The 22464-nt window shown below is 41.8% G+C and overlaps 2 protein-coding genes across 2 annotated transcripts; one reads left to right on the top strand and one right to left on the bottom strand.

Annotated features, from left to right (window-relative positions):
* Positions 1–549: 549 nt before the first annotated feature.
* LOC115360189 (putative cation exchanger C521.04c) lies at positions 550–11566 on the top strand. The gene is made up of 20 exons (XM_030052896.1): positions 550–656; positions 2392–2544; positions 2632–2738; positions 2861–2969; positions 3139–3255; positions 3368–3429; positions 4271–4423; positions 5492–5683; positions 5804–5903; positions 6572–6713; positions 7286–7469; positions 7899–7998; positions 8474–8607; positions 9087–9118; positions 9211–9323; positions 9435–9580; positions 9673–9767; positions 9855–9933; positions 10044–10152; positions 10621–11566. The coding sequence occupies exons 1-20, from the start codon at positions 587–589 to the stop codon at positions 10692–10694; spliced, it is 2271 nt and encodes a 756-aa protein (XP_029908756.1). The 5' UTR covers positions 550–586; the 3' UTR covers positions 10695–11566.
* LOC115360202 (kelch domain-containing protein 10-like) lies at positions 11452–20830 on the bottom strand. Its single transcript, XM_030052930.1, has 10 exons — positions 20561–20830; positions 19955–20047; positions 17898–18119; positions 15991–16145; positions 15674–15822; positions 15478–15562; positions 15302–15368; positions 15136–15183; positions 14903–15042; positions 11452–14142 (listed from the first exon to the last, which is right to left on the bottom strand). The coding sequence occupies exons 1-10, from the start codon at positions 20649–20651 to the stop codon at positions 13933–13935; spliced, it is 1260 nt and encodes a 419-aa protein (XP_029908790.1). The 5' UTR covers positions 20652–20830; the 3' UTR covers positions 11452–13932.
* Positions 20831–22464: the final 1634 nt, after the last annotated feature.

Genomic DNA, 22464 nt, shown 5'->3' with positions numbered 1-22464 from the left:
GGTCTATTCTATTAAAAGTTAACTCTCTCTCAGCACATTTGTGAACTTCTCCTCGTACTGCAGGTGTACTTTGGTCTTCTCACAGTCGCTCAAAATAATTGAAACTCGAGGTGATGGTGCTTTTGAAAGCGTGGCACCAAAAATATGGAATAATCTTCCCTTGCATAGCATATTACACCTGTGGACCTGTGGACATGTGACTTGACTGATTATTTATTTGTTTTGCTATTGTTGTTTCTTAATGTTCTTATCATCACTACTGTTTCATTCCATTGTGTGTCACCTTGTTACTGTGACCTTTATCAAAGGTGCGACATAAACAAACATGACTTGCTTTACTTTCCTCCTCATTACTTCGGCTACTTACTTTCTTATTACATTGTTATTGTTTACTGACTTGCCTACTTAGCCTATTTTGGTGCCTTTCTCAAATGAAATAGCAGGACACTGAGTCAGACTAGTCATGTAACAGCATGTAGTAATTAGCCTACGTCTCCCATAATGCCAAGCGGTCTAATCCGTGAATCAGTGCGCCCTGTCCGCCTGAGAGCAGAGGCAGAAGCGCCGTGTGCCGGACCCGGCCGGGATGTCCCTGTCCGCCCCCGACAGCACAGACACGACCAGCCGCAGGAGGAGGCCGGCCCCCGACACTCAAGGTGAGGAGCAGCCATTCAGTTTTTATATGTTTTATATTTTGCATCGCTGCCGGAGTATGTCAGTGTGTGTGGTGAACAACCCTCGTATGTTTACAAGCCGACGTGTGTGTGTGTGTGTGTGTGTGTGTGTGTGTGTGTGTGTGTGTGTGTGTGTGTGTGTGTGTGTGTGTGTGTGTGTGTGCCCCGCAGCTCTGTACATACACGCTCCATCCCGCAGTTTTCACTACGCTGCGACGGGACAGGCTGTTATTTGGCATTAAGAGCAAAGGTGCTGCAGTTTACGATTAGACATCAGTCAGTCACATGGTGCTGACGATGTGTTACCCCCCTCCATGCGCAAGGGAACTGCGTGTGTGTGTGTGTGTGTGTGTGTGTGTGTGTGTGTGTGAGAGAGAGAGAGAGAGGGGGGGGGGGGGGGGGAGGGGGGGGGGGGTGTCATACAAAAAAAAAGTAAAGTCAAAAATTTCCATTTGCACCATACAAGGATACATCCTCTATGATAATGATCACCTGTCAGAGTCTTTACTCTTGTTGTTTGATTGTACATGCTGATTTGCCTGTCAGATGTACAGATAAATTGATAGATAGATAAATAGATGGATAAATAGATAGATTCACATTACACTGGCACCATCATAGACATGAGCACTCTCTGCTGGTAGTTGCACCCACTGTCGTCTGCCTGTGTTAAAATGTGTAACTCTCTTCCAGCTGGATAATTGTAGTTTTTTGTCACTGACTACACCTGTATATATAAATTTATGTTTGTTTTCCCTTCTATATTGCTGATTTTCATGGCTTTCCATAACTACTGTTATTTATTTTGCAGCAGAGGACAGTGTGTGTACCTTCCTTTAAACATGCATCTCTATCACAGTGGCAAACCTTTATATTTGTGCACATTTCACGCAGCAAATAGAAAGCCACAAAGAGGAACACAACGTGTCTGTGCCGAAAGTGTGTCTTGTGCCGAATTGTTTGAAAAGGGAAGTTTCTCTCCAGATGCCAGTGGTATTTTTTGTGCAACACGTGACTGTGCTCCATTAGGAGACCCGTCCAGGGAATGAATGAACTAGGACATCTTACTCCCGGCTAAACTGAAGTCATGCCTGCGGTTTCTCTGATGAACAAATACGCCTCTTGTCTGGCTGTCAGTCGCAGGTCTCAGTAATCACAGACAGCAACTCGTATTGTAGCCAATAAAACAAGCAAAGTGATTTCAGGCGTGACCGTGCGCCGGACATTGTGGGTGGAAAGGATCCCTATATGCTTTTGTCAGGACAAAGACTTGTTTGATGCAAAAAAAGAAGAGAATTTCCCGGATGTCTCATTTCCTTGGTGTTCAAATGTAATGAATTATATGTAGACTGCAGAGAATGAATGCTCAACTGCTTCGGGGAAAGTTAATTTTATGGCAAAATAAGTGACAATTTTATTGAGCAGCTTTGAAAAATTAAGGACAGTTTTACAAGTCATCTCTGTAATTCGCCTGCTACACCAAAATTTAACACAAACATACATTATCCTAAAATACATTAGTAAGCTCTGACACTTAAATTACCACAGAGGATTTAATTAATGTCCATCTGGCTCACAGATGCTCTGCAGAATAAGCTCCTGACGCACAGTTTCAGTAGTACACAATAGTTACTACACACTCTTTTGTTGTGCTCTCTGTTTAAAGAAGTGTAGTGGCTGTACCAACACTGAATAACCATTTTGTTTGCTGCTGCAGATCCTCCATGGGAGCAGGCCGCTCACCCTCATGGGCTTATCTGCGACCGACAAGGTCAACAGCTGAATTCAGCCGACACACACACTCCCCCGGCACATCGGTCTCTGTGTCCTGTAATCTGTGCTGCAAAGTGTACGGTGGCCACGCATGCATGTGAGTACCGGGCCCTGTTTCATTACAGCTACGTTTCATGTCATCACTGCTAATGGTTGCGTGCCGTTTGGTGCGCTGTTATTTTAGGTCAGAGCCATCATGCTTGTGACGATAGCTGGGAGGAAATCCTCAGCAAGACCACTATCAGAGCTGAGAACGAAGTGGAGGCCAACAAGCTGGTCAACAACTACAGGGTAGGAATTTGCCACAATAAAAGCTGCTGAACAATTCAGTGCAGCCCATCAAATCGTGGTCTCAGTTTTTGGTTTTGTGTGTGTGTGTGTGTGTGTGTGTGTGTGTGTGTGTGTGTGTTTAGTTTGGTTTCAGAAAATGGAAGAGCCATGTGACGGAGCGTCCGTTTGAAGTCCGGTCAGATGTTGTGAAAGAGCTCTACTCTGAACTGAACGTCATTAAACCGCACACAGGTGAGTGTGTTAGGTTTGTGTAAAGTGATGTAGAATTAAATACAGTATTATGAGGTGAATTATATATATATATATATATATATAAATAAATATAAATGTCAGCAGTGACTCACATAGATCTTGTTATGCTATCAATAATGGTATCTCTTGCTTGTCTTCCTGGTGTCAGGTCATCTCGTCACATTTGGAAATGTGTTGTACGTGTTTCTCTTCGGCTGGTGGGTGTCTCTGGTGTACCTCCTGGTCAGCGTGCTCATGTTCGTCACTGTGATCGGGCTGCCGTATGGTAGGGCAGCCGCTGGCTTCATCACTCACAGTTAACATGCAATGGCACAGTCCAGGATTAGATATCTATCATTATTAAACACTGCCATCCTCTTTTCGCTCTCTGTCCTCAGGTAAGCTGTGCTGGCAGCTGTCATGGTACTTCCTGTGGCCTTTTGGCAAGTCAATCCAGGAGGTACAGTTTGGATTGGCTAATGTTTTGCGCCATTAATCCCCTTGTCTCTTTTCCTGTTTCTACCAACTGAAACTAGAAAGATGCACAGATGCACAGAAACCTCTCCAGTTTCCTCACAGCCTGTTTTGTGGCTACGAAAGAGGAAGTCTTTTTTTTTTTTTTTTTTAACACCACAACACCACAAGCGACACTGCATTTCATTTCCACCTGACTGATACTCCCTAGACTCCCTGCAGCAAACAGCTGGTTACTGTCCCTTAGTGATGATGCTGATGATGTTTGGATCACATTTTAACAAATTTGCATCAAATTCCTCAAAGAACCTATAATATGGCTGTGTTAATCTTCCTATCAGAGCCAGTGGTTTCCCCTATGCATGCTATTAACTAAATATGTAAATATATCCTTGTAGAATATGTTCAAACACAAGTCAAACCCCCTCTAACCTGCCAGCTAAAGACCTGCTCTCATCCAGAGTGATACTCACAGATAAATAACTATAACTAAATACTTTTGCTCAAGGATTCACATTGTAATCATATCTGTGATCAGTTTCTCAGCAAACAAAACAGCACTGAGGTCAGCTACCTGATTGTTTGATTGGCTTGTCTCTGTATCAAAAAATGCACCAAAAATATCTAACTATTATATTAACTATTATATAATATAATAGTTATCATTAAGGATGTTTATTGTAGTCGTTGTTGTATTGGGAACACATATATTCTAGTTTCTTCCAGGAATGGATTGATGTTGTTGCAAATCCTCGGTCGCTGGTGGAGGTTGATAAAAGTAACAGATTACTTGAGTGAGCCAACGTGTGTGTCGCTTGTTTCTCCAGATAGGAAACACGGTGAGGAGGTGCTGTGAGAGGGCCCCCAACTGTGAGTGCACCACAGAGACGGAGGACGATGTCTCGCCTGTCCTGCTGCCTTCACCCACAGAGGTGCCAATCCCGGAGATGCCAGGCAGGCCTCCACACAAACCCTACTGGGTAAGGGTCACCACCCAAGGCGACACCACCACCATGTTTGTGATATAACATACAGAAATGTCCAAGTGGCTCTGTATGCATGATTCATAAAATTAGTATGTAAATAAGTAAAACTGCTTTATCTACAAAATGCATTTTAAACACAAGTTACCACATATTTGAGACACCAAAAACAAAGATTAATGTACATGAGAAGACTAGCTACAAAGGTGCTTTAGGATGATAAAATGAATCAAGAAAACAAACAAAAGACAAAAGTATTGAAATAGAAACAATGCTACACATTAACACCTGCTTTAACATACCTGTAAAATAGGAAAGTTTTTATTTTTTTTTTTTTTTAATTCAAGACAGTTTAAGCTGACATAATTTGGGGGAGGTGCAGCTCCAGAAAACAGGAGCAAGCACTGTAATTTACTCATTAATTTATTTATTTATGGTTTATTTGATAGGGACCGAAACAATGTATATAGACAAACTGAGAACAGCTATCCGATCAGGCATCATAATGTTTGTAGTGGATGCTGATTTGCAGCGTCTGTCCCTAGAGGGGCTTTTGTAAAAATAAGAGATCAGAATAGTGAGTTACAAAACAAACTGAATACAGAGAGATACAATCAAACACACATTTAGCAGTAACATAACTACAGATAATTAGAAAGGACGTAATTGTAGACAGAGGGGAAAAATTCACAGTTTTATAGGTTTACAGTGCAGGTTTGTCACTGAATGAACCAGGATTCGGTAGCTCTCTTAAAAATGGTGAAGTTTGCAGTAATTTTCAAGTGATGAGGAGGCAAGTTCCAGGAATTTGCTTGTTTCACAGAGAAAGCTGTCTGAGTGAAAGATGATTTTGCAGAATGAACCTTTACAGTTGCCACGTGAAGCTGCTCTGCTGCGGCTCTGCAGTCTCTCCATGTGTTTGCAGAAACGCTGAGGAGCAAGTCCGTTTAGAGTCGCACTCACATTTTTTCTATTAAAAGAACACATTTTTAAAATGTTATGATACATGCAGGTCAAATATTAGGATTTCAAAGTTTTCCTAAGTCTTTAAGTGTTTCTGTGCAGCATCGGTTCACCACCTACGTGTGGCTGCTGCTGGGATATCCTCCTCTGATTGTGGTCCACTCGCTGGCCTGTTTCCTCTCCTGGATCCTGGTCTTCACCATCCCCGTGGCAAAAATGAACGCACGCACCCTGGGCACTGTCCTCCTCTTGGCTCCTGAGGATGTTTCTGTCTCCTCCTGCTCACAGAGGAAGGTGAGAGCCGTGAGACGTGTAGCCTTTATCGGACATTTGAGCGCTGCTGGTGTTGGTCTGGCATGAAATCTCTGCTCTTTTTTTTTTTTTTAATGTTTATTTTATTTTCATTGCCTTTAGTATCAAGGCTGTGAGACCAGAGCGCTTCTGTGCTGTTACCACGCTGCAAACTGGTACTACTACAAGTACACTGTGGATGGGATCAATGTGTTTGCTGTCAGTATCCTTTACCATAAGATGGACAAGGACACCAGGTTTTCCAAGGGTCATGGAATTTTCTGGAAAGTCATGGAAGTTTGATGAGCCCATTTCAGACAGGAAACATCGAGGAATGTAGAAAGTTATTTGGACAAGTTATGGGAGTTTTTTCAGACTCAGTTTAAAAAATCATTAACTAGCTATTTGTCAGTCATAACGTGTTTTTATGGTGTTCTCATTCTGTAGGGCTGCATGATCAGTGGATTAAATTGATTAAAATGAATTCATGGTTGAGTCGTAAAAAGAGTGACTACATACTGCATGTTATAACTTTGTAACAGCTGCTGAGTGCTCTGTCAGATAAGCCTGACACGCAAATGACTGGTCACATGATCACGTCTGCAAAGATCTCAATCAGTTAGTGGTCGATCGCCCAGCCCTATGTTCATGTCATGTTCACTTCCCCCACCGGAAAAAAAAAATCACAATAATAAACTTTAGTAAGACCTTTAGTAAGAGTGTTAAAATTTTGGTCCTCATGTTACATTTATGTAGATTTTGGAAATTCAACATTGTGGTCATGGAAAACCATGGAAAAGTCATGGAATGGAGAAGTCAGGGAATTTTAAGTGTGTGCGTGTGCGTGTGTGTCACATGAAGACCTGTTATCACCCTTGACTTGCATCTCAGACCTCCTCCCTCTCGTAATCGTTGCCATGGTGATAGGGTACATCGACAAAGGAAACCAGTTTGCCAGCTCTGAGGTCAAGTTTGCCATAGCAGTCGGTTCCATCATACCGCTGTCATATTACATCGGTATGGGCATCGCCAGGTGAGCTCAGCAGATTGTTCAAATCCATCAGACTAAGTAAAAAGATTTGTGTCCATTTCTATAGTATACTGGCTAAAACAAACAATGAGCAAATGAATTTAAGGGAATTTATTCAAGTGTTGAAACCCTAGCTGAAATTTGTGTCCTCAAATGATCCTCTTACTTATGTAAACAATTTGCCCTAAAGGTGTTTTTTTAAAACGTGCTCATATTTTTTCCTGCTGACTCAAATCTTTCAAGAATGTGTAGAAGACACTGATGAAGGACACAGATTCATATTTTTTCCTTAAGCTGAAAAAGTGCAGGATTACTGTGAATAGGAAAGGTGAATTTAAGGTAAATGTAAGAACTCTTGGCTGGCTGGTACATGATATTCTGTCACTTTCTGCATTAGTGCACAGTTCATTAAGGAAATAGGGAGCCATAAACTGTGGAATTATTTTAATGAACTTAAAGCAGCAACAGGGGAACGGGTACACAGTGGCAATGTCTCAAAAATGTCCCTGATCTTCATTTTTATTCCACACACACACTTACCCTTTGTCTTGTTTCTTGGCCCTCGCCGGCTGCAGTATCTCAGCACAGAGTAACTTTGCTGTGGGCGCTGTGGTCAACGCCACTTTCGGCTCCATCACGGAGCTGACCTTCTACATCACGGCGCTGCTCAGGGCTCACAAGACAGCCAACCCCTGTCTGCAGGAGATCGTGAAGGCGGCGCTGACTGGCACGCTGCTTGGATGCATCCTGTTCATCCCTGTGAGTCGTCCTGCAGTCACGTCACACCGGGCTCATCTTAAAAACAAGTTGCTGAATTGGAAAAAAATATTACTAGTGGAATCATTAAATTCGCTACTCACCAACACATCCACGATTTCACCCATCCCTGTGGGAAATAAATAATTAAAAATTTTATTTTGCAAGTCAGTAACCTTTCAAGTAACTTTGTATGAAGAAAACCTGAATGGTCAGTGAGGAAGTCAATAAACAAATGACCAGTTTTTAACAGGGCTCATATGATCATGAAAAACCTCAAAAAGTCTGTAAACTAGAAAGTTCAATCTCTGGTGAAGAAAGTTGATATATCACATTGCACAGCCAATCCGATGGCAAAATGTGTTGTTTCATTATGGCATCACGGAAAAGGTGAAAAAAATTTGAGTTTGGATACCTCTTGGTGTTTCGCAGGGCATCTGCATGATCATCGGAGGGCTGCGACACAGCGAGCAAAGGTTCAACAGCCGCTCGACTGGCGTGAGCTCCGCTTTGCTCTTCATCTCTGTAGGAGGCAAGTACCTGAGGATGACCGTTGTGTTAACACCTAGCTGTATGTGTTGAAGGAAAGTGACCCCTGTTCCACCAGTTATGCTCTGATCAGACAGTAACAAAATGCAATGCAAACCTTTTTAATAGTGAGAGAAAAGAGGAAAAGAAGACAGTGATTTCCTGTCTTTTAGCAATACCCTATTTTTCTCAAGATGTAACCAAATCTTATAAGCTGACCAGAATTTATTGCCACGCTCAGCTGATACTGGCAGCAATGCTAAATGTCTATTTAACATTTGAAAAGCCAAGCCAGCATGAACCCACTGTTGTTTTTATATTGTAATGCAGTATGTCAGCGTTCACAATGTCCCTCCCTGCCTTTTCTCAGATCCACTTTCCACTGTCCACACCAGCGTACGTTTTCACAATCACTCCTGTCAGTTCGTATCTCATTAGCCGTCTCCCCCTTGCACCCTCCCTCGTCCTGTCAACTGCAGGTGTGTTTGCCCCCACGCTTTTCTCCAAGGCGTACGGGAACCTGGTGTGTGACGCCTGCACCAACTCCACCGGAGGAAACAGCACCAGCAACAGCAGCGGGCCGTTTGTCTGCCACAACTGCCACTACGACCTGGTCAGTGTCCGCTTCCCTGAGGAACTCACACACACACACACACACACACACACACACTCACACTTGTTCAAACAAGATACATGCACAGTGCACACAGGTCACAGTGTGTACCATGTTTTTGTATGATGTATAATGTAACTTTAAGGGAACAGATATTTTGTACATGTGAAAAAGAAGGAGGAATTAAGAGGCGGATTGGTACAGTTTGTACTTTGGCAGGAAATAGTTCCCCGTGAAACTCTTTGCCTCCGTAGGCTGTGGATTAGGCTGCGGATTAGGCTGTAGATTCGGGTATCCCTGTCATTGTTTTGGAAAGCTTTTGCTGTTGAGTTTTTCATGTGCACATTGTCAGTGTTTTGAGCTCCACAAAAAAATGCCCATCCATCCCCATTGTACTTGCACACATGGAGACAGGGAAGGTGGTGATAGACTAGAAACCTACTAAATCTGTTTTTTTTTTTTTTTTTTTTTTTTAACAGAGCAATCAGACATTATTCCACAGCCATGTCGAGTAAGTATGTATTCATTAAGCAAGATGTTTCTTTAATAACTGAGAAACACAACCGCCTATCCTCGTTAAATCGCCTGTGTTCTCACCTCCAGACCGCTGGTGTACTCGGTGTCTGTCCTCTTGCCCGTTGCCTACATCATCGGTCTAATTTTCACACTGAAGACGCACTCCCACATTTACGACATCCACGTTGGAGGAGGACAGGGTATGAACCTCTACAAAACGTCTCCCCCTACCACTCCACAGTATAACACACCGTCAGGTCATGATCTCCTTATTTTAACACCCGTCATCTCTTTGTGTATGTCTCATTTAGTGACGGGCCACCACGGGGCGGTGGTCCACTGGTCCCGCTGGAGGTCTCTGGTCATCCTCATCATGGCCACTGTGCTCATGTCTGTCTGTGCCGACCTCGCCACCCAACACATCCAGCCCATCCTGAGCCAGCCCAGCATCTCTCAGGTCATCACATGCATGCAAGCACGCTTGGACATATTTGATTTGACGCTGCACCCTCTGGCTGTCCTGTGTAACACTTCTCTTTGCCTCTGCAGTATTTTATAGGGGTTACAGTCCTCGCTATGGTCCCTGAGATCCCAGAGATTGTGAATGGGATCCAGTTTGCGCTCCAGAACAACATCAGTCTTAGGTAGGTCCTGCCATATCAGAGAAGCAAAGTCTTGACACGGCATAAGAAGTAATTTCTGTATCTAAATGATCTGTGTTCACTCTCCAGCTTGGAGGTGGGGAGCTGTATCGCCGTGCAGGTCTGCATGCTACAGATCCCTGTGCTCGTCCTGTTTAATGCGTTCTACGTAAGATACCCTCCTCTTCCATTTCACCACTGATCCATTATTGACAAAAAATACCTTCTGGCTGGCGTTTATAGTCTCCTGAAGTCAAAGGCTTTTTCTGCTTTTCGCAGGATGTGGGTTTTGTGCTCTTATTCAGCGACTTGCACCTATGGGCAAGTATTTTCAGTGTCATTCTTGTCAACTACATCTTCATGGACGGCAAATCAGATTATTTTCAGGGTAAGTTTTGATATGATTTGACTTTTATTGGATAGGGAGAAGCTTTATTGCCATGTGCATTTACATGCACCATAAAATTGACCAAGCTGGCAGCAGGACACAGCGGAGGTGTTATGACTGGCTTAACATAATAGAAAATAAATTAAACTCACTAAGTGTATAGCGAAAATGTGCACAGACATTATGTATTTATCTTCAGATCATGCTGTGAACTGAATCTTCCAGAAATGTCTCTATTTTGCCACTATCAGTGACCTCATGGCTATGCTGCCCCCTTGTGGAAGCAGCTGAGAAAACTAAAGAGCAAACTCCATCTTTGCTCAGTTTACACCATCATTTTATACACTTTTTAGAGAAAGATCTTAGCAGTGTTGTATATTGTTTCTTTCTGCTATCAAATTGATCCAATACAGAATTTTTTTTTTTTTTAAATGCTAAGACTGCTGAGTGTTGTCTTATTTTACCCAGGTACGGTTCTTGTGGTCGTCTACCTTATCCTGCTGGCGCTGTACTTCTTTGCCCCGTCTCCAGCGGGATGCTGATCGTGGGACCATGGCTTTTTAACCTTTATTTATTTTTTTTAACTCGTGAGGACTTTGGATGTGCACCTTCTCCCCTGTTGTTGATCTGCTGTCCTCATAGGATTATAATTGACCTAGGTTATGGGAGTCATAGGACAGATTTATTGTTCATATAGCTCATAGGCTTTTGTTTCATTGTGCTTACTTTTTCCCTGAATTATGCGCACAGCCATGACGTTGAAAATGTTTCTCAGGAAGGCATTGGTCTGATTGCACAAATGCATTAGTTTAACCTGCTGCTGTAAAGTGTATGCTAATGTATCTAACTCTTTGTCATTAGAAACTGTGCCATTCGTGAGTTATGGAGAATGAGGAAAAAAATGATAAATTATTTTTTGTAATGCTAATGGATAACAAGTTCCTGGTTGTGACCAAGGGCGTCTGCAGAAAGGGCATTTTGTTCATTCAGTAGCTTTTTAATGTCAAGGTACTGACAGTCTATAATGTGACCGTGCTAACCAAAAGGGTGCACGTTAATGCCAGTGACTTTACCGTGAAGCAAAAACAGAAGTAGCACCCTACACTCCAGAGGCAAGCATGGCTGGCTGTGCTGAGCAAGAGCAATAAAACTGAAAACAATGTGTGTCAATATACCATCTTGAAAAACCTGCTGCCAGTGTTTTTATTGATTGTACAGACCGGAATTACAAAACAAATACAGACGTAATTGCCTTTGAGGAGACATTCAGTTTTTCTCTCTCTACAGTCGTAAAGTGACATGCAGACCATAGTGACATGCAGAAGAGATCATGTAGCTTTTTTTTTTCCTTAACATCAAAGAAATGATGCAAATATATAAATGTGTTGGTCTCATAAGCAAGGCTGTACATTTATCAAACCTCAGAAAAGAGTGAAGCCTATGGTCACTTCCAAAAAAAAAAGAAAAAAGAAAAGGAAATAAATAAGGCCATTATAGGCACAAGTTGATGAACAAAGTACGATAGGTGGCGCTGTTAAGTGAAGTTCAACTGTCAGTTTGTCTGGAATATTTTAACTAAACATTTCAGATAAAGTGGTTGCTGACATTTTCCATATAAGCCGAGATAGAGCCTGACTGGCGGAATAAAAAAAACACAAAAATCAAGACAAGGTGAAGTATGTGTGACTCAACCAACTGGCAGCATTACTAGTGATGTACTTTTAGCCAAAGCAATGAAAAATGCAGAGACTCCTCTTAATTAAAAACACCAAGGTGTACCAAAATATGGATTCATGAGAACATAATGAGCCTGAGCAACAAGCTGACACTTGGATGTGGTGTGAATGTTTCTGAAGCTCCACGACTGAGTCTGGTCACAGTATATAATATCCTGAGTATGCCTGACATACCTTTTTAACTAGGTTAAAATTAAAAAAGGCCCCATTTACAGCTTCATATTTGAAAGTACTATAGCAGTACAGTGCAGCCCACAATAAAAACCAACCATATAGCCTAATGTTACAGTACAAAATGAAAAGTTGAAATGGAGTTAAAGTGTGAAGAGTGGAGGAGCAGAACCAATGAAACCGGGCGACAAAAACTAAAAAGGTCAGCTACAAGTTGGGCTACAATTAAGTTTTATGTTTTGTAAAAGCAGCAAGGTGGTTAAAATAAATAAGTTAAAAAATGTCTGTGGGTTAAAAGAAGTGATGACAATTCATATCGGCGTCCCATACCAAGAGCAGTCATGGGCGTAAAAGGATTTATGGGTTTACAAAAAATAATAATTAAAAAAAAAAGGCTTGTGTGAACAGCACCAGCAATAGCACATGGAAAAAAATGCTACATGTAGACAGTTTGTAAAGTATTCAACAAATGGACAACGGAAATATAAAAAATAATTTCTGTGACATTCTGTAGACGTAGAAGGCACCAGATGAAGAAATGACTCGAGTTCAGGAATCACTTAAGAGCTTCTGGCCGAGTACAGTTTCATACTTCTTACGTACGCTTTTCTCAAGAGTTCGACAAGCTCCACGTTGCAACAAGACAATGGAAAAAAAGAAAGAAAATCCAAGAGGCACTCGAAAATTCACAGTGATGTCATGTCACAGAAGGCTCAAACTTAGGCGCACAACACACGTTTAATATTTCCTCTGGTCATGAGGCCTACTGTGAGCGGGCAAACACAAAGTGCAGAATGACACTTCTGTTGAAACAAAGTGACTCATCTATGCTGCTGAATCAATTTGACACCGTCGTTATCATGCAGCTAGATTTTTAGTATCATGCACTGTGAAAGGCCTTGAGGCTTTAACATGCTTCAAATAATCGACCCAATTAGTCTGTTGCCAACATTTTACAGGGAATCAAAGCAATAAGATCCAAACTTTCTCAACCCTTTCCTTGGGATTTCGCTGATGTCTGACTGCTGAAGAAAGTGTGCCTACAAGATACGAACTACGACTGAGTGATAAAAATTAAATGCCATGGTTAAAATTAATGAAAAAACAAGAGGAATGTGGTCTATTTGAAACGGTCTGAGTTAAATGGGAACACGTGTTCACCAATTTCTCCTGTTTTAAAACGAATGGAATTTACAATCATGTTTATCTGTCACAGTGAGCATAGCAGCAGCTGACCATTCATGTCAATTAAGTCCATCTTGCTATTTTTTCGTCAGCAAGAGTCAAACAAGTCTATCCCTGCCTGCTAGAGAGTTAAAACTGTAGTACCAGAAGCAGCATTAATTTGCTTGGCAAGAAGTTCTGCTTTGAAGAAAAAATTATCTTTGGGACATTGAACTATTCCCTTTCATGTCCTGCAAGTTTCTGTGACAGTGACAAATGATGTTAACAGGAAAAGGAGAAGCACTGGAATGCGATATGTAAAGGATTCAAAATGACAAGAACAAGGCATAAGAAACCTGTGAAATAAATAGAAAGCAAAATGAAAAATCAGCAATTCGTACTCTGGCTCCTGTTGGATGGGTACAAACTCAAACCTGACATGCGCCGTGATCCATGCCTGCGCGCGCACACCGGCAAGCTCAAGACATTGCACTTGGCATTGGAAATGAAGCACACACGTTTATGAAAGGGCTAAAATTAAAAAAAAAAAAAAGGCATTCAAAGTTTTGGTTTTTCAGTATGAGCCAACATCACTCAAAATTAAAACATCTCTTCAGTCTATCATCAGATTTTTTTTTTTTTGTCCTTTGTGGTTTAAAGGTCGGTGCTGTTCCATCAGATAGCGTTTTCCTCTGCCTCTGTGCAGCACTTATTTGAGGCGCTGAATTAAAGAATGTGTGAGGCCCAGGTTGAGCAGCTGCAGAGTGGAAAGCTGTACCAGGCGAGGGAAAGCTTTGAGCAGCTTCTCCCAGGTCAGTTCCAGCAGGCTGGGGACCACCAACCACACCTTGTACAGGGAGCCAGTCCTCCGGTTCTCAGACATGTTGACGACGCCACCGTGGACGTACATACAGCCAGCCTGAAGCAGGGAGACAGCGGGAGGTGAGGCCATGACTAATTATTATTTTTTTTTTTACTGACAATCTCTCAATTACTGCCAGGGCCTTGTTAGGGGGGAAGACCTTGACACTGCTTTGTCACTCACTGAGTTACTCATCTGAAATAAAGGTAGTGAAGCCTCCTAGTGGCGACATTAAACATTGCAAGGGATGGTGCAGAACCAACCCATTGAAGTCTGCTAGTGGCAACAGCTAAACATTGTTAGGGATGGGATCCTGGCTGCTGTGTTTTTTGATGAATCTATGAGCTGTTTTGGCGATAAAGAGTAAAAAATAATGGCAAATGCTCATGGAAAGTTAGGAGACACTAAACTAATGTTGTCAAATTGCTTCTTTAGTCTGAACAGCAGCCAAAATAAATAAATAAATAAATGAATAGCAAAGTATTACTTTTACAATGATATAAACAGAGAAATACAGTAAATGTTAGTAAAGCTCTAACTAGTAAATGTTTGAGATTTTAACTTGATAAATGACAAAAATCAGTTGCTGAAGTTGTAATACATCCATTATCTGTCACTCAGCTTATCGATTGATCGCCTAATCATTTCAGCACTAGCTGCAGGGGAAAAAAAAAAAAAAAAAAATCGGTATCTATGTGCAACCAAAGAAAACATGCATGAAAAACAACAGTATACAACCACGCCTTGCACAACTAACTTGATGCAAAACTGAAATCCGCTGACCGCTGTGTGGGTGCGCACATGATGTTGCACTAACCGGAGTGACGGCAGCACAGTGAAAGTAGGCGGGTTCTGGCATGACAGCAGGCAGCTTGTTCCACTGGTAGTTTTGCAAGTTTATCTTCCACAGGTCAGACAGGATCAGCTCTCCATTATATCCCCCACATATAAACACCTCTGGAGGAAGGAGGAGAGGAACATGTGGAGAAACTCAGCCGAGCATGTCAAAGGCATGTCACATGTTGTGTGCACAGTGAAAATGTGCCTTACCGTCTTTGACCTGCACGCAGCTATGACAACGGCGTGCAGCAGGATATCCTGTCATACACAGTGCAAGATAATACACAGCAGTTAGCCCTGAAACCTTTAAATAACCATTCACATAGACCTCAAATTTAACACTGCCAAAAAGAGAAGCGACATTTAGGTCACAAACCTATTTTTTCATGAGGTTTGGTGACTATTTCCTCCCAGTAATTTGTCTCCAGGTTGTATGCATGAATCTAATGAAGACAAATGCTATTAAAACATACATTTAATGTGTAACTTTTCCATTTTTCCAGCTAATGTCCACCTGATTTATGAAATGTAAACAACACTGCTATGCAGTACCTTGTCGAGGGGATATGACGTCCAGGAAGTCCCGCCTCCCAGGATGTATATTCTCTGTCCATCATGAGCTAACTCGTGTCTGTACCTGTCAATCGATGCAATATGATTAAAATTCAATCTATAGTGATTAATATGCTGGGGAACTGTCAAAAGCAACACATAGTCTAATTATTATCCAATTATTACGCTGCCTGACCTCTCCTCAGGTAGATCTGAGGGAGCATTGTTGGGCTTGAGGTGGGTCCACTCCCTGGTGGTCAGGTCCAGCCTGTGCAGGTCTGTACTGTAAAGGTAGCCTGTCGTCCCTCCAAAGACATAGAGGTAGCCATTTATAATGACCATAGCCTGGAAGTGGACAATACAGACGTGTGTGTGTGTGTGTAAGGGTGGCACTGAGAGTTACAGTCAGTAAGAGAGAGCTGAACACATGGAGGCAAAGTCACAGTCAGATCAGACAACTTTTAATGAGTTCAGGTGTTTCTAATTAGCAGTAAAGAGGCAAACACTCTGTACCTGCCCATAGATTCGGTTTGGTTTCTTCCCTCTGCAGTTGAGCAGGTTCCATCGTTTGTACTGGACGTTGCAAACATGGACATCATTGCCGTTGTTTTCACCAAATGGAATCCCAGTGCCACCAAACACAAGCAGGTTGTTGCCGTGTAAAACAGCTGAGGGACAGAGACATTGACACCATCAAATTATTCTACATCTAGACATTTTAATATTTTGCTTCAAAATTGGACAAAATCTACACGCTGGTCAAGTTCACTGGCTTTCAAAATTGAAAACGAGGTGGAAAAATCAGTCTGACTTGGTTCTGATCTGTGTAAGTTCATTTTATTTTATCTTCTCACCAACCCTGAAAACTCATGTGCAGGATTTATTTAAAAAGGGAATTTTAACGTAACTCTAAAGTACAGGCCAAAGCTCTGATATCAGACAACCATTTCCTAATCAAGCAGATGGTAGTTATTAAATAAAAACTGAAATAAATTAAATCCAATTTTCCAGACACACAGTTCCCATCATCTCATTCAGACAAAATTAATAGTAAATCCCAAAAACTCAAGTGTTTCTCTCGCAGTCTGAGGTCAAATTATAACACATACAACAGACAAAAGGAAAAAATTACCCAGGCACTCTGAAGTACCTCAAAAAATGTCAGTTTTATTCATAGCCCATATTTTTTCCTCTGTCCAATTTTTTTTGTTGTTGTGAGCACACAGTATTTTCTCCTGTTTTGTACATACCAGGATTATTTTTACTATTAGTTTGTCATTATGTCTTAAATCAAGCATTTGTCATAATGTAGGGGTGACATTTTCTGCATTGGTACACCGGCAGCCTAGCCTGGTTTTCAGATCCCATGAATCAAATTAAAAAACGCGGACATGGCCATTCACAAGGGCTGGACCCAGGCTACCAGCAAACTTAAAAATCAGAATTAGCATTATTAAGATTTTGCATTCCAACCAGTGGGTACGTTTAGCCACAAACTCATTTAACTAAAACTCCAAATGTCAAGGTATCCCCATTAAAATAAAAAGACAGGAACCGTTCATAATTTTTCCATTTTGCTTGCCCAGCAGCTCCTAAGCCTTGTGGTGATCGTCTGGCTCTCCCCAATGCCCAGAGCTAACCAAATACCCAACTTGCTTCTTCCAAGGCAGCTTAGTGGAGGCAGATTACATCAAAGTGCATGGAACTCACTCTGAACATATAGGCCTATTACTGCAGAGTCCTGGAAAGTGTGTGTGTGTGTGTTGGCCCTGTGAAAGCAGCGCCCAACTTGCTGCTGCAAAGATATTCAACATTCAAGTACAATGATGACTAGGCTTGTGCTATTTGGACTGCAGACGGCATAATTTTTTTTCTGAAAACAAAGGACATGCAAACTGCTTCCTATTTTAAGGTGCTGTATTACTAACCAAGCTTTATGACACTGTTTTTCCGTTACTTGAGTTAACGGGCAAGGCCAGCACTACAGAGGTGACATTTGTACATGAACAGAAAAACTAAATGTATCAGACAAGGTACTAGTTCAGGAGGAATCAAACAACTTCTCATGTATGTATGTATGTAAGTAAGTAGGGTAGGTAGGCAGGTTTACCCTTACTGATCCCCCAAGGGGAAAATTCAAAAATGGTTAATCTAATCTATATATCTGACTTACAGGATAGGGCAAGCAGTATCTTAAAATTTGGGAGCTATTATACAGGATTGCAGAGGCATAGTAAATCATCAGCATTATGTCAGTGACAAATAATGAAGCCTAGTGGGCAAATGGTTGCACAGGAAAAAACAAACATGAAAAACACCATGCCTCTAGGGTGATAATCAATTAATCAGCAGGAAAGTAGGAGATGTGGTCAACCAAAGAAATCCTAAGTTGGGGAAGGCCCTTTTCGACTGACTCTTACCTGACATGGAGGCCAGCTCTGTGGGCATGTAGCCCTCTGTGCGGACCTGCTGCCAGGTGGCCGTGGCAAAGTGGAACCGCCACAGTTCCCTGAACAGAGGGTAATCTTCATTCTCTGAGCCGCCTGCCTCGTCAAAGTCTGGGTTGTAGCCTCCAAATACGTACAGGTTGGCACTGTCTGCAACACAGCGGTGCCCACTCCGGGCAGGGGGTGCACAGTGTCCTGAGGAGGGGCACAGAGAGGCTTTTTTCAGTTCAGTGTCCCCCATGTAAAGAGCATCTTCCACCATAACTACTGCACAAGATGTGACTCATGATACCCCACTAAACGGAGGCTGTCCCCCCACACCTATACAAACACAGTCTATTTTGACCCATAGTCTATATTCTGAATGGAGCTCACAATTACTTTTATGACCCCTTTGCTTAAAGATGAACTGTTTCAATGGAAATACTGTGGATTTGTTTACAATCATAGTCTGACTCATACAGAAGTATAGTGCGAATATAGGTGGTTTTCCATCCAAATTACACCGGTAAGGTACACTAAAGTCCTGCAAGTCCTTTTTTTTTTTTTTTTTATGTATGCCATGTTAGACATGAAATGCAGACAGTTCCTCAAAAGTGCCCAGTCCCTGTGGAAAGTTCCTGCAGTCAAAACCTGTGTTATGTGACTATGCTGAGTAAATTTATGATACTCAAAGATGTTCAGAAAGTCTTAATGTTTACAAGGCCACAAAGTTTACATTCGTATCTCAGTGCATCAAGTTTGGAAGGAAGTGTCCGTCCCTTCATTTGACTATCAGCCTCTGTGGCAGGCTGCCTGTCTGAGAACCATGTGATGGATGTTTGTGTTGTGAGACCCACTTTGCTCTCTAGCGCCGCTAGTGGCCAAAAGCAGTTCATCTTTAACCTTGAAGCCCCATTCACCTCAGAAATATGACATTTTATTGCAGCAGGATCCCTCCGCACACATAAATTTCTTGATTGAGAGTGCTTATCTTACGATGGTCTCATGCTCTTGTTTTGTACCTTCTGGTAGATTTGTGATAAATGCAGAAAATGGAAAGAGCCAACTCTTAAAAAAAAAAAATCTCCCCCTTTTATGGTGAAGTTGTGTTGCTCAAATCCCAAAACCTGTTCTTTCAAGAGCAATAACTATTGGTACTATATTGGTTTTAGCAACTCTGAATAAATTCAGTATGTGAGAGTGAAGCCAATTTGTCTAAAATTATAAACAAGGACATAGTGGCATTGTGCCAAAACTACCTTCCCAAATACATACAAATGCAAACAAACTGTATGGAGATAAGACATGACTAAAGTTTGAATACACATGTTGCAAGCTTAAAGATAAGCTTTTAGAATAACAAACACTTCTTGGTAAGGTCAGGTGATTATTTTACTTAAAACCTATAACCGTTACCAAGAATTGTAACTTAATGTTTTTTTTTTTTAATAAAAGTGAACAACACACCCTGAAACCCTTTATCGATTTAATAACTTAGACAGAGGGGACTGTCGGAAGCACTACTGACAATTATCTAATATCATCACAAGGCCTACCTTAAACTTCAGATGCAAGTCTGACAACAAAATTGACAACATACATGGAAAGAGAGAGAGACTCTTTAGTGCACAGAGAAAGCGCAAGGAAAGAATGAAATCCAGGCTATTCAGAGGATGCTAAAAAAGACACACTAGGCATTACCTGAGGTCAGATTGTAAACATGTTCAAAAACAGAAACTTACTGAAAAAAATATGCCCTTAAGTGTCATACAGATAAAGCTGAGAAAAGCTGCCTCAAAAGGTGTGAAAGATGAGGAATATAGGTTTGGCAAGTTGATAGGAAAGCTGGAGAAAAGGGAAGGGTACATTTATGTGAATAGTGGACAAAATTAAGATATATGGAGTGTAATCAGGACACTAAAACGTTTGGATGTATGTTATGGACTTGGAAAACCGTGTGGATTCACTGCATAAGTGCTACAACAGTGAGGGGAAAGAAAAATCTCTGCAGAGGGACAGTCAGGGCAGATGGAGGCTGCAGGACCCACCTTCTCTCAGGAACCGGTTGGGGATCCGCAGGTTGGGGCAGGACGGAGAGAAGATGCGCCGAGCCTGAAGCCACCGCACTCTCTTCTTGGAGCCTGTCCGCCAGCCAGCCACAAATTAAGAGACGAAGCCAACACAGCAATTACAGATTAGAGATATATTCACCGGGCAAACAGAGCAAAAACAGTGCATATCTGCTAGGTTGTTCACTCGTCAAACACATACGCGATACACTGACCCAGAGACCTGTAATCAGCCAGCCCTTTACCAGATTACTGCCATTAACAGATTCACGTTTTGAGAGCAGAGCTAGCTAATAATTAGAGGAAAAGCATTTTGCATGGCATAATTACAGAGTGAGACATCTCTCCCTTCCGTAGCAGTCGCAGGCGAGCTAGCGACGGCCTGTTTTTGCGACGCTACAAACCGAAAGCAACGGCTAATTTGTCGGGTAAAGGCGTCGCCAAATGTATTTTTAATCAACGACCCGCTTGTACAAACCACAATTTCACCGAGTGGCTGGCTGAAAGTTGAATCTTTAAACCATGGTTTGCTACGAGGCTTAGCTGCTCCCACTTGCAGCTTGGGGGCTGGCTGTGTTTACAAACCTGAGTCGCGGATGGAGGGCCTCCACGACAGTTTTTCAAACTTATTCAGCTGGTTGTAGCCTTCGTTTCCACCATGGTCGGCGGTCGACATCTTAGATATGGAGCGAACAGACGAACGAACGAACACAAAGGCGACGTCGAAACCAGACTCAGAGGGGAGCCCGCTTCAGCTCAAACAAATTTCGTGGCATAAAGAGGCAGCAAACCAGCAGCCAAACCAAAATAAAACTACACTTCACACCTGCTGCCACAGGGAGCGTCACAGCCAGCTGGCCTCCTCTGGCCAATCAGAGGACGAGCCAGAGATGATGCCGCATTCAAGAGTCACATGCAGTTGTTTTAAAGCTGTAAAACAGGTGCGATAGGCCTGATGATCATGCATGAATTTAATTGAATCCAAATACCTTTTGATCGCAAAGGTCGGTAAAACAACATATGGATACCATCCATTACAGTCGCCATTTTCTTCTTCATGCAAAAACGACTTCATCAACTGCTGCAAAAGTTAATAATTAACCATCCTGGTATATCATCAGCTTCCATTGTTTGAAAGCCAAGAACATATTTTACCCAGAATATGTCCCTGGGTCTTGGCTGCTAAGCACTGCAAAGCATTTATGGCCTCATACAGCTGATTGTCAGTGGGGATTAAACACAGTCAGGCAGTGCAAAGTCTCAGGGATGCACTGATACACACACAGACACACACACATTCCCCTTGCTCTCCCCTTGTGCATGCCCATACCGAGTGTAAGAGTTAAAGAGAAGGTTCACAGTTCTTCCAAGCCTAACCTATTCGCCACTAATCACAAGCCCTCTGGACATCTCATGGTCCACGGTTGTGATTTTGTGCCTGAGCAACCAGCACCATGGCTGTTTTTAAATCTTCAAGGAAAAGACTTCATTCATGGTCATTGTGACATTTTTCCCCATTAATAATTCCTTAAAAGTTTCCAAAGATCAGCATAAGTCTCAAAGCTCTCTGGCAATACTATTATGTTGTTACTTGGATACTGCAAATGTCTTTATTTTGCTACTAAACATTATAATTGCTACATTAAGTCTAATTTTTCATGATTTTTATACGTGCAACCTGCCTACTCACTAAATCAACTAAGATAACTACAATTTCATGTCTCATCTGGTAAGAGGTATCCATCAAAATGTGTCTCAAAATATATTCTTATAACCTACCAAAAGAAAGATAAATGTTTTGTTTTGTTTTTACAGTACTGCTTCCAAGATACAACAAAACAGATAAAACTTGTCTGAGTGAAAGTGCTCGCATGCTTGGGGAAAACAAGCTGTTGGAGTGAATCCTTTTGATCAAAGGTACCAAGAGTCAACCTTTCCCCCAGATCTTGGGGAGGGGGTTGCCTTGCTGACACATGGTAATCTGGATTTGCAGGTCATTTGGATAGGTTCAATGAAACACAACAGAAAGATCAATCATTTATTTTGTCTGTTCTGCACATAGGCTGTGTGAAAATACATATAAGAGGCTTTTCTATCCTATGGTTAATAGTTATCTCACTGACTGTCATAGAGGAACAAACACACAGCAGATAATGACTGAGTAGATTGGATTAACTTCATCCTTTCACCTTCCTCTTCAGTGTTGTCTCCCTGCAATCCAAACTTTAGTAATACCTCCCCTACAGTAAAGACAATGATACGAACATAGAATTTATATATAGACAGACAGAGAATAAAACATGCTTCTGTGTGCATGTAGGTTTTTCCCACATTTTCCTCATTGGTAGATGAAGAAAGAATCACAACTACAGGTCTGCAAACGTACAATAGAGTGTCTTTTCAGATAGTTTCACAATAGATAAACTGATGGCAACAAGGAGAATGAAGACACAAGAACTGAATCATGACCAATGGGCTGCATCTGTGTT

This window comes from Myripristis murdjan, chromosome 6, assembly GCF_902150065.1.
Source record: "Myripristis murdjan chromosome 6, fMyrMur1.1, whole genome shotgun sequence".
Taxonomy (NCBI): Eukaryota; Metazoa; Chordata; class Actinopteri; order Holocentriformes; family Holocentridae; genus Myripristis; species Myripristis murdjan.
Note: the sequence above shows the minus strand (reverse complement) of the source record. Positions and strands in the feature narration are given on the sequence as shown.